Source organism: Prunus avium, chromosome 6 (assembly GCF_965620075.1).
Source record: "Prunus avium chromosome 6, drPruAviu1.hap1.1, whole genome shotgun sequence".
Taxonomy (NCBI): domain Eukaryota; kingdom Viridiplantae; phylum Streptophyta; class Magnoliopsida; order Rosales; family Rosaceae; genus Prunus; species Prunus avium.
Window position 1 is genome coordinate 32,537,411 of NC_142289.1, and position 13,035 is coordinate 32,550,445.

Below are 13,035 nucleotides of genomic sequence, written 5' to 3' on the forward strand. Positions count from 1 at the left end.
AAGCTCAATTATACTTACAAAGTTAAGGTTGAAATTAGAGCTCTATGTATGCAAAACATTACACTGGTACAGGATCTTGTTCGAGGATTTCCTTTCCGGGGGCGGGGGGGGGGGGGGGGGGTGGGATTTTGTGGGTCCACTGTAAATGGCTCACTAAATGGCACAACACTTTTAACCTGCAAATAAGTTTATAAGCATCTCAGAATTTGCAAAAGCTTTTAACTTCCAAAAATAGCAAATTACAGCCACATCACACAGCACACAATTAAGGGACATAAGTCGGGCTGTGACCTCAAATGTCTTGCCAGATGCATAGGGTCTTTCCAACGCAGCAACACAAATCTGAGCAACCTCCTCTCTTGATATCTTACCCTGCATATATATAAATACTATAAATCATAACATTCAGATATTATTACTATTATAAGGGAAAGAAAGAGCAATACATGTCATCACATGCTTCAGATTTATTGAAGAAGTTCAAAATGGACCTATGCAAACCTTGTCCTACACCTTTGCTTTCCTCTCAACAGCTCTCTGCCCATGATGGTGATTCTCTTTCAGATCCTGAAATCTATCGTAGCATGGTTGGAGGACTTCAATATCTCACTTTATCTCGCCCAAACATTGCATATGCCGTCAACCAAGTCTGTCAATACATGCACAATCCCAAGACTACTCATCTACAAGCCGTCAAACGCATTTATCGTTACATAAAGGGGACTATTGAACATGGCCTTATTTATCGCTCTTCCCCTTGTTACACCTTACGCGCCTTCTCTGATGCAGATTGGGCCGGCTATCTTGACAATCGTCGTTCAACTAGTGGGGCCTGCATCTTTCTTGGTCCCAATATTCTCACTTGGACCGCCAAAAAGCAATCCACCGTCTCTAGGTCCAACTCAGAAGTTGAGTATAGAGCCCTTGCTGAACTTCAGTGGTTTCGTTATCCTTTCCGTTAACTTGGGGTTCTGCTTCGCACTCCACCATGCGTCTTTGTCAACAATATTTCCACCCTTCACATGGTTGCAAATCCAGTCTTCCATGCTCGCATGCGTCATATTGAAATTGATTATCATTTTGTTAGTGAATTACTGGCACATGGAGTTCTTCGCACACGTCCCAACATCAATTAGCCAATATTTTTACCAAAAGTCTCTCCAGAGAACGGTTCTCCTTTTTTTCTGGCAAGCTCAATCTCCATTTGGTTCTGTTTCGCTTGAGCGGGGGCTGAAGAGAACAACAATCAAGCCAAGAATCCCACTATCCCAAGTCAACCTCCCATCACAACGTGATTGGTGCAATTTATGTACAAATCCCTGTAATCATGTATTTTCCTCTTTTGTTATAGTTGACCACCACTAGCATCCTGTATATATGGTGTATTGTTGCTTCGATTCAGCTGCACCAAAATAGATTCAGCTGCATCCTCAACTTGTGATACTCGCAAGTGCACGAGCCGTTTGGTAGTATAGCATATGTAAGTGCGAGGTCGATCCCACGAGGATTGGCGATTGAATGATCCAATTTGTTTTCCCTACACAAAATAGAAATGAAAAAGGAAATAAATAAAAAAAGAAAAAAAAAAGAAATAACTCAAGCAAATAAGTTCCCAAGTTCAATTAGATTAATGGATTGATTCTAGCTAAAGTATGATTAAGCCATGGTGTTTGGTCAAAACCTTGTGTTCCTAATTCCCTAATTTGATCATTTGTTGTCTAACCTAAAACTAAGCATTAGGAACCCATTAAGCATAGAAGAACATTTTAAACAACCAAGTATGTATCTAATCCCTGTTGTCGAATGTCCATACATACTCTTCCTATCCATAGTTCAATTCGAATTAAAGCATGGTGTCTACTCTTAATTCAAACCAAGATAGCTAACATGCAAGCCTAAATGGTGATCAATCATTCAAACTAGCATATTAACTTATAAGCATAATGAATAAGAACAAAAACCATAATTGAAACTTGGAAACTAATTAAACTTGAATACTTAAGAAAGAATGTACATTACAAATAAAAGTAAAGTAGAACTAAGAAAACTTGAAGGAAAATTTAGTAAACTCATTTTGTTACAACAATTGACAACTTGAAAGGAAACTAAGAGAATTTGAGAGAGAGAAGGGAAGGGAGCTCTAGAGAAGTGTTTGAGAGCTCCCCCCCTTGGGGTGTGTTTTGAAGCTTGAAGGCTTCTCTATTTATAGGGCTAAGAGGGAGGAACATCATGATGAACTCCCACACCATCCTTCATCTTTTGCTGCACCTCAAGCATCTTCACATGGGTTCAAAGGTGATCAGTTGTGGCTGCCTTTGCTACCAACCCATGTGGTTGCCTTTTGGTTGCCAACCCATGTGGTTGCCTTTTGGTTGCTGAAAAACGAGTTTTCTGAACCAGTCTTGGTGTAGGAAGGCCAGAGGTTTCAAAACGTATCCAATGGTGCTCAAATTTGGATATGTTATACTAGACACCCATTGGAACAACTTCTATGAAGAAAGTATTCCCATCGGAGCAGTAGAAGTGTGCGTTTTGGGCCTTGCAAGTTGGCAGCCGAACAGAGACTGGAATTGACTTCATTTCATTTCTTTGCTTTACATGCATGCACATGCTTTCTCTATAATAGCTCCAGCATGTACCAACTTGCTCCTTTAGAATTTCATAGCTGGAATGCCTCCCCACTTCACTCATTATGTTGGATCCAAAGTCAGTTGCAGCATGGGTGAGGCACATGGCTTAAAGGAGGAGACAAGGCTCAAAGCTGGCAGCTGCAAATCCTCCTGAGCATGGTTGGGTGTTGGACGGGCTGAGCACTCCACAAATGTCCAATTGGGCTGAAATTTGGATATGTTGTAGTAGACACCCATTGGAACAAGTTTCATGAAGATCTTCACCTCATTCGAGCCCCATAGCATGCTGATCCAAGGCCAAGAAGTTGACCTACGAAATTGGGCTGGAAAGGGGTTGTAGCCAAAATGTGTTTGTCTTTAAGCTCATATTCCTCATATGCCAATCAGCCCTTAACATGCATGGATTGCATCAAATGTTATCTCTTGCTATCTTAACCTACAAAACACACAAACATAGGTAAGTGACTCAAAATAAAGAGAAACTAAGCAAAATCACTAAGTAAAGAAGGCATGCAAGTGTATGAAATTATGGACTTATCAAAACAGAAAATGGATTAAAAGCACAAGTTTAACTCAATAACATAACCAAATCATAAGCTAGAAGGGTATAAAATGATATACAATTATGAACCGATCAAATACCCCCAAACCTAGATTTTGCTAGTCCTCGAGCAAAACAACACAAAACAAAGTTAAAAACAAAAAGTTAACTAAACCACTTCCGCAGGTAACTCGATTGCATTGAGCATATGCAACAAGCCTTTAAACCTCTAGGCATCCCTAGTAGGAGGAGTTGTGTCTCCTGAGGGTTTAACAGAAACGATACCCACAAACGTTTTACTAACTCTACAAAACAAGGTGGTTAGAAAACTTATTAGATTTGTTAGTCCTTAAGCAAAATAAAATAAACACAAAAACCAAAATAAAAATAATTACAAAACCAAAATAAATAAATAAATAAATAAATAATGTAAAAAGTAAACTCAAAACAATCTTTCCGAACATTTTCTGAAGAGAGATGACTCATGCACATGACTCAAAAGTTAAAACTCAATTTTAGACATTATTTACAAGGCGGCAAAGTTCAAAGCACAACATGCTCAAAGTGTATAGTGTGATAGCCAAATGCAACAAATTCTCCAATCTTAGTTTCCACACAATTTCAAAAATCATACCAAGCACAAATGCAACTTCAAATCTCACCAAAGTTGTCCTCTCACAAATGAATTACTCAGAAGAGGGCTACAATGCATCACTCAGTTATAAACATGAGATTAGAGTTAAACCGTAAAGGAGTTAACTCAAAATAGGAAGATGAAGAACTTGCATTAATATGATCTCAAGAAGGATGCCAAACACTTAAAAGTAGAAAAATGAATGCAATTCAACCACATGACATTTAAGATCAATTTAGGTCTTTAACATAGGTTGTAATGGGGCCAATGGTGTAAGGTGAGTAAGAAATGAAAGGTATGGATAATACAAAGTCCAAGGAACTCAAAAATGTAAGAGCATAAAATAATTGTTTACAAGACTTCGAATCATCACGATTAAATTTTTTCTTTTACATGATCAAAACTCCTTATACCTTCATTTACAATGATTTAAACTCCTTTCCAAACACCAAATTATTTTGAAGGCCCAAAAATGAATTTTTAATCAACCACCACTTAATCACAACTTCTTTTTTTTTTTTTTTTTTTTTTTTTCTTTTCTTTTCTTTCACCAATTGTGTGAATTTCTCTTCTTCTTTTTTTCTTTTTTTTTTCCTTTATGTAATATCCCTTCCCAAACTTAGCATGAAAAACACATCCGAATTAGAGCTCATGAGTTCCTTAGAAAGGTAAATATTTGTTTTTTGGGCTAAGGTGAGGAAATATAATTGGTAAAATGAAAGAAAAGGTTTACATGTAGGCTCAAAATGGTTAACAATGGAAAATCATGCTTAAGCATGCATAAGGTTAGCTTGAAAGGCACAAACGATCCAAAGAGGGCCTTAATATCACTTCTTAAATGTCATGAAATCAAATTGCATAAGAATGAATGACTTTTAAGTGTTCAACCAAATCAATGAATAATGAAATCAAACAACAACTTTGATGACAAGAAAATAAGAGTATGTGTATAACACTCATGAAATGAAGCACAAGGCTCAAAAGCTCACATTATATGGTTATATAAGTCTAATTTATGCTTGATACAATTCTTTGGGTCATGCAAATCCTTTAATTGGAAAATTATGAAACAAATGGCAAGTGCAAAGAAGGTTTCGAACATATCATGCTAGAACAATGCCAAATTTATTATTTTTTTTTTTTTTAATATTTTTTTTTTTTTTTTTACAATAAAAAATTTACAATAAATAAATAAATAAATAAAATTCAATTTTCATTTAAGTCATGCAAACATTTATCACAATCTCATCATAAGTGTTCGGAAAGTGACTCAAAACAAAACAAGACTCAAAATAAATATAAAAAAAAAAACAAGCAAGAAATTAATTTAAAATTTGTTGTTTTTTTTTTTTAAAAAAAGAAAAACCAAATTTACTTGCTAAACTCCAATACCCCCAAACCTAGAAATGAACATTGTCCTCAATGTTTAAAAATTAGGAACAAGCAATGTCATAACAAGAAATGAAAGGTACTAAAGTAAGTAAATATAAAATCACAAAACACACAAGAATTAAAATACAAAAATAAAATAATTACAAAATAAAAATTACAAAACAAACAAACAAATAAAAAAGAAACGAAACAGTAAAACACTCGAAACAAAAAGCCATAAACAAACAGTCTTACGCAAACCAAAATCCAAACGATTGAAAGCCCAACCCAAAAGAAAATTAACTCACTTTGAAACCTAAACAACGGTGAAAAGCCGACCCACAATGAAATCCGAAGCCCACACGTTTTTTTATTATTATTATTTTTAATTTTTAATTTTTAAGATGACACGTGAATTGGGAGTGCAAAGACGGGATTTTTGAAAAGAGAGAATGTGGTCCCTGATGTCTCGGCTCCTGTGAGGTTACGGGCAAAAGAGGTGAGGGACGTGTCGGCGCGCAGAGGCCGCTTTCACATCCCCCAAGCCAGAATTATTGGCCTCTTGGGTGAAGCGGGACGACTTTTTCACTTTGAAGGTTGTGAAAGGTGAAAATGCAATTAAGGGGAGGTTGGGAAATGGGTGCGGCGATATATAGAGATAAGCCGTAAGGGCCGCACATAACCCAGAACCGCAGCGGCTAGGGTTTAGCAGACTAAGTCTATAAAAAGGTAAAAAGAACGGGTGAAAAACACAAACTCAGAAACACACAAAACAGAAAAGAAAGAAGAACAAAGAGTGAGAAATCAAATGGCCTCTTCCTACCCTTTTTCGTTGGATCTCAACCTAGCTCCACCGACTTAGACACGAGGCCAAGCAGCGGCACCAGTATGGATGCCTTACTTTGCTTCCGCACGGGGGCCTGTGACAGTAACTGACTCAATACTCCTGGACAACGATGTTGCTATTGGAGTGGCTAGAAATTTAGTGACTCCTAAAGATATACGTGTCCTGGGGACAAGGGATGACAACCGGGTCGTGAGCGATGCCCTGGCACTGAGCGTGCAGAGTACGGCAACAGTCGCAAGTTTGGGTCATCGCCTACTTGCGAAGTCCCATGAGGTAGAGGTGCTAAAGGGTCAGTTGGCGGCGGAGCGAAGTATGGTTGAAGAATGTCAGAGTGCTATAAAAAGCTTGAAAAAGGAGAGGGCAAGGATAGTGGAGGTGAATCGACACCAGCTAGAAGTATTGCGGGACGAGAATAAAAACCTATCAAAGATGGTAGAGTTGTATTCTCGCGACATGCGAAAGCAGCTGGAGGACCTAGACCGACCGAGTAAACGCAAGCAAGCAGATCGCGAGAGTAATTACGCTCAAGCTAAGATTGCGATCTTTGGGAGCTCAAGTGGTGAGCCCCAAGAAGCTGTACGTGAAGCCCCGGAAGAGGACAGCCAGAGGGCCAAACTCAAAGCTCCAATGGTCGAGACACCAAGCACCGAGAAGAAATGATTTCCTACTACATTATTGTTGTTTTTATTTTATTTTGTTGTTTTTGTAATTTCGTTATTTTATTTCGGAAATAAAAGTAAAGTTGCAGAAGGAAAAAGAAAACGGAAAAGAAAGCACAGTTCCCTAACTAAAATAAAATAAAGATGATAGCCGAAAGGGAAAAGCAAAAACACAAAGCTCTAGAAAATGAAAGTAACGGGCAAAAACACAAAACACCAGAAAACACGGAAAAAAGAAAAGTAAAGTGAAAGTTAATGTGCTCCCCCTTGAAGCAATTAGGTCGAGCATGCCCGGGAAATCCGAAATGGTGTTGGCTCTCTCTCATCAGCATATGTCTATTTAAACCACACCTCTGCAAGCGGATGATACCCAGCATTTCTTCCTGCAAACTCAAGGAAAAACATCAAAAAATTCAGAAGCAAAACAAATGGCATCCTCATGCACTCACCTTGATGATCTCAACCTTGAGCTCTCACTTGCACCACCGAATGCCCAGACAAGGGCTCCTCCAACTCCTGTCTTCCCAAACTCCACATATCATCACGGCACGGCCTCAAACTTTGCTGAGGCAATACCGAACTTTGCTGAGGCAATGCCGAACAGAGCAGTGCTGTTGGGTGGCATGATTGGCAGTATACTCACACCGGCAGATCATCTGCATGTGGCACGTAGGTCTGACAAGATGGCAGTGGATGAGTCCCACTCTTTATCTGTGCTCCATGCGGTCTCGGCTACCAATTTGGGCATGCGATTACTGGCGAGGATGCGGGAGTGCACAACGCTGAACGAGGAAGTAGCTTCCTTGAAGGCTCAGGTGGCGGACTTGCAGAAGCGGCTCTACAGTGTCAACCAGCATGTAGAAATGCTGCAAAAGAGAAATGAAGACCATGTAGAGCTGCTGCAGATTCTACAAGTGCGAGAAAATAGAGGCAAGCCATGATGATGATGAAGATGAAGAAGATGATGAAGAAGTTTTTGTTTTTGTTTTTGTTTTTTTAACTTTTTTTTTTCTTTGTTTGTAATGCAGAGTTTGAAGTGAAATAAAAATGTGTTTTTAACACTCAGAAATAAACTAACTAACCATACCACGTAAATAAATAAATAAACTAACTTAACAAAACAAAAACAAAAACAAAGATTATACAGAAAAGAAAACAAAGAAAATAAAAATAAATAAATAAATAAATAACTTAATTTAAAAACACACGAATATACAAGCAACTCACGGATGACCAGTTAAGGGCCTCAGAAAACACAGCCAGGGGATCCGGGAAGGTTGGAGGGGTCACAATGGTCCCGCTTAAAACCCAAACTTCTTAGACATCGAAGGTGTCGCCTAAAGAACTCCTAGACACTGTATTGACGGAAGTGCTTACTGGAGTTACCAAAAGTTAGCTCATATGAAAAATAATTTTTTTATATAAATTTTTTTAAAAGATATTCTCGTAAGAAAAAGAAACAAAGAATTCAACGTGGACCAAAAGGCAAAAATAAATACGGAAATAAACATAATTCAAAGAAGAGAAAGGATTGAAATGCTCCTCCTTGAAGCGATTAGGTCGAGCATGGATGCACTTGGAGGTCGACTTCTCCCATTGCTCCACACTTCCCATTCTTACGATTGAGGTTGCCATCTCTCTCCATTTTTATTAAGCTGTCATAAATTGCTAAAACCAACACACAAACTTGAAATGGAATTAAAAGGATTAGGAATGAACAATAGAGAACTAAGTAGACTTTAAACATTATAAATAAATAAAAAGTAGGAAAATCAAATAGAATCAAACAATGTTACCGATCCCCGGCAACGGCGCCAAAAACTTGTTGCTTCGATTCAGCTGCACCAAAATAGATTCAGCTGCATCCTCAACTTGTGATACTCGCAAGTGCACGAGCCGTTTGGTAGTATAGCATATGTAAGTGCGAGGTCGATCCCACGAGGATTGGCGATTGAATGATCCAATTTGTTTTCCCTACACAAAATAGAAATGAAAAAGGAAATAAATAAAACAAGAAAAAAAAAGAAATAACTCAAGCAAATAAGTTCCCAAGTTCAATTAGATTAATGGATTGATTCTAGCTAAAGTATGATTAAGCCATGGTGTTTGGTCAAAACCTTGTGTTCCTAATTCCCTAATTTGATCATTTGTTGTCTAACCTAAAACTAAGCATTAGGAACCCATTAAGCATAGAAGAACATTTTAAACAACCAAGTATGTATCTAATCCCTGTTGTCGAATGTCCATACATACTCTTCCTATCCATAGTTCAATTCGAATTAAAGCATGGTGTCTACTCTTAATTCAAACCAAGATAGCTAACATGCAAGCCTAAATGGTGATCAATCATTCAAACTAGCATATTAACTTATAAGCATAATGAATAAGAACAAAAACCATAATTGAAACTTGGAAACTAATTAAACTTGAATACTTAAGAAAGAATGTACATTACAAATAAAAGTAAAGTAGAACTAAGAAAACTTGAAGGAAAATTTAGTAAACTCATTTTGTTACAACAATTGACAACTTGAAAGGAAACTAAGAGAATTTGAGGGAGAGAAGGGAAGGGAGCTCTAGAGAAGTGTTTGAGATTTCCCCCCCCTTGGGGTGTGTTTTGAAGCTTGAAGGCTTCTCTATTTATAGGGCTAAGAGGGAGGAACATCATGATGAACTCCCACACCATCCTTCATCTTTTGCTGCACCTCAAGCATCTTCACATGGGTTCAAAGGTGATCAGTTGTGGCTGCCTTTGCTGCCAACCCATGTGGTTGCCTTTTGGTTGCCAACCCATGTGGTTGCCTTTTGGTTGCTGAAAAACGAGTTTTCTGAACCAGTCTTGGTGTAGGAAGGCCAGAGGTTTCAAAACGTATCCAATGGTGCTCAAATTTGGATATGTTATACTAGACACCCATTGGAACAACTTCTATGAAGAAAGTATTCCCATCGGAGCAGTAGAAGTGTGCGTTTTGGGCCTTGCAAGTTGGCAGCCGAACAGAGACTGGAATTGACTTCATTTCATTTCTTTGCTTTACATGCATGCACATGCTTTCTCTATAATAGCTCCAGCATGTACCAACTTGCTCCTTTAGAATTTCATAGCTGGAATGCCTCCCCACTTCACTCATTATGTTGGATCCAAAGTCAGTTGCAGCATGGGTGAGGCACATGGCTTAAAGGAGGAGACAAGGCTCAAAGCTGGCAGCTGCAAATCCTCCTGAGCATGGTTGGGTGTTGGACGGGCTGAGCACTCCACAAATGTCCAATTGGGCTGAAATTTGGATATGTTGTAGTAGACACCCATTGGAACAAGTTTCATGAAGATCTTCACCTCATTCGAGCCCCATAGCATGCTGATCCAAGGCCAAGAAGTTGACCTACGAAATTGGGCTGGAAAGGGGTTGTAGCCAAAATGTGTTTGTCTTTAAGCTCATATTCCTCATATGCCAATCAGCCCTTAACATGCATGGATTGCATCAAATGTTATCTCTTGCTATCTTAACCTACAAAACACACAAACATAGGTAAGTGACTCAAAATAAAGAGAAACTAAGCAAAATCACTAAGTAAAGAAGGCATGCAAGTGTATGAAATTATGGACTTATCAAAACAGAAAATGGATTAAAAGCACAAGTTTAACTCAATAACATAACCAAATCATAAGCTAGAAGGGTACAAAATGATATACAATTATGAACCGATCATGTATCTCAACATGATCAAAGTATCGAGTGATTCAACCCAAACTTCTCTCTTGTCTATTTTTCTACACTCTCTTGATATCTTACCCTGCACATATAAATACTATAAATCAAAACATTCAGATACTATTACTATTATAAGGGAAAGAAAGAGCAATACATGTCATCACAGGCATACAACAAAGAGAGAATAGTGATCTTCTATTTGATTATATACCGTTATATTGTCTCCTTGGTCAAAAATGAGATCTGCTCTGGCAGGCTCCTCAGTTAACGCACAAGGCCTCACAATTGTACATGGTATTCCACTTTCCCGTATTAAATCCTCCCCCAGCTCCAAAACTTATCAATGTACAAAATCAAAAGAGCTAAATCCGACCCAGAAAAAGAAAAAGAACAGAAAAGAGCTAAGAAGTGGTATTTTGATACACTGTTTATGTATAAAAATATCAAACAGCTTGCACTGAATTAGTATGAAACCTTCAACTTGAATGTCAGGATAAAATCCAATTCCTTGTTTAAGCGAACAGCAAGAGGTTGTTTACTTAGATCAAGTCCAGGCCTATCAGGTCGGGTAACTCCTGCAGAACCTACGTGTACTAACCTACACGGAACACAAGCAAAGAGATTCTTTAAACACTAAAACAGAAAGTGCACCTAGCAGATTAATTATGTTTAGTCATAAGAAGATAATCCAACAAAATGAAAAGAATGTGAAACCTGGGAGTAATAGGCTCTTTTAGATATGCTCGTATGCTTGATAATGGGAGCTTAAATTCCCCTTCCACAAAAGTAGGATTCACTTTCCCATCAAATTCAAAGTTGCTAAACATGAGCTGCCATAATTTTGAATCCCATCAATAAACATAGAAGAAAATGAAGTGAAAGAATAGACTAAAAGAAAGTGGCTGCAGAAATGTGCCTGCAATGACACAATATTGCTGGGGTCAAAAGGTTGTGCATCTGATACAGTACTTGCTCGAAATATCGGCTTCAAAGAAGAATCGCCAGGCAGTAGGCTTAAAGAACAAAAGAAAAGAACCAGACCCACCCTGGCACCCAGCTAGACCTGCCTAGACCAGCCTAGACCTGCCTAGACCAGCCTAGACCAGCCTAGCGCCTCCTAGACCCGCCTAGCGCAGCCCAGACCCTCCTAGCGCCACCCAGACCCTTCAAGCTGTAAATTGAAAACCTTTACAGCAACATGTATCCCACCTGAAATTGTACCTTTATATACAACTTAGCCAAAACCACCAGTGCCGAGTAAGTTGCTTTCATCAAATCCATTCGTCGCCCTCAGAAGTTCAAGGCGTGAAACTCTTCTCCAAAGAAGTCGAGGTAATAAGGCAGTGTCTGTTGCAACTTCTACTTTCCTTTTCCTGCACAATATGAACATTGATGCAGAGGCCACCAGGAGTATTGCTGATATGATCCCTGGAATAATATATTTCAAGTTGGATGTTCTAGCTTTCCTTGAATTTGGTTGAAGTGTATTATTTTGGCATGGTGGAACTTGGAGTCGGGCTTCACCACAGTGCGCACCATTCGATACCTTTTAAAGATGATATATTTTACATAGTATAGCCGCACGGCTATACTACGGTATTTTTTTTATAAAAATAGTATAGCCGCACGGCTATACCGTTTTTGACACGTAAGCACCAAACAGCTAGGCTGGTTTCATAATGGATGACAAACAATCCTCCTGCTCACAAAATCACCATCTTCCTCTATCCTATTGACACGTGGGCGCCGAATAGCTCGGCGGATCTTTTTTTATATATGCGGCTATACCCCGGTTTTTAAAAAAAGGTATAGCCGCGCGGCTCTACTTGTCGTTGTTATCTGCAATTTTTAAGTGGTTTCAATTTTTGTTTTATTGATATGACGAACAACTCTATCCAAGTGTCTATATCACACAACGTTTACTGGAAGGAGTTATTGATGCTTGTGTATGTCTAGGTGGCTTTTCTTATTATTCAGTTTGTTAAGGTAAGTTATTTTACTCTATAGTTCTGTACAACTAAAGAAGCTTTTCTAGGAACTCATCTATTCGCATAACGGACCTTAAAATGCTCTCCAAAAGATATGATCATCACTAGCCATGCAATCAAGTTCCGTCTTTCTAATACCTCTGCATTTGCTTCCAAAGCACCATGATTTTAACTTTTGTTACTGAATTATTGGGTCCTGAACTCCTTGCAGGTAAGGTTAACAACCAGAGTAGTAAGATTTCTTTCACGGACACTATAGAAACACTTAACTATATACACTCAAGCATACATATAAAGAATGATGTCCAGTTGAACATAAATATTATCATTTCGTAGGTACCAATTTCAGTCTCCGTTACGCTCTTTGAAGCCAAATTCTTATGCAAAGGCACCAGGGTGATTGCATCCAAAAGGAAAGGAAATCACAGAGTGGAAGTTGCATCAGATTTTTCCTTACTGCAGCTGTGGGATAGTAGCTGGTATGGTGGGTAGCCTACTTGGGCTGGGAGGCGGTTTCATCTTGGGACCCCTTTTTCTTGAATTGGGAATTCCTCCTTAGGTATAGTTCAACGCAAGACAAAATTCACTGTATTCTTTTTGTCAGTCAGAAAATCTTGTCAAGAAATCCTTGGCAAGGAAAAATCACTGAAGAGGTTTG

The 13,035-nt window shown here is 38.5% G+C and overlaps 1 protein-coding gene across 1 annotated transcript; it reads right to left on the reverse strand.

The window, feature by feature from the left end:
* Nucleotides 1-8: 8 nt before the first annotated feature.
* Nucleotides 9-12,541, reverse strand: LOC110752779 (uncharacterized). The gene is made up of 7 exons (XM_088254709.1): nt 12,516-12,541; nt 11,306-11,402; nt 11,104-11,219; nt 10,864-10,987; nt 10,601-10,717; nt 292-372; nt 9-176 (listed from the first exon to the last, which is right to left on the reverse strand). The coding sequence occupies exons 1-7, from the start codon at nt 12,539-12,541 to the stop codon at nt 15-17; spliced, it is 723 nt and encodes a 240-aa protein (XP_088110835.1). The 3' UTR covers nt 9-14.
* Nucleotides 12,542-13,035: the final 494 nt, after the last annotated feature.

What these genes read in the sequence shown, in the direction of transcription:
- LOC110752779 (XM_088254709.1), bottom strand. Translation starts at nt 12,541, where the DNA reads ATGGTGCTTTGGAAGCAAATGCAGAG. An exon ending in CTTTGGAAGCAAATGCAGAG is followed by an intron (nt 11,403 to 12,515) that starts GTATTAGAAAGA and finishes TTGTTCTTTAAG; the next exon opens with CCTACTGCCTGGCGATTCTT. An exon ending in TCCTGACATTCAAGTTGAAG is followed by an intron (nt 10,718 to 10,863) that starts GTTTCATACTAA and finishes TAAGTTTTGGAG; the next exon opens with CTGGGGGAGGATTTAATACG.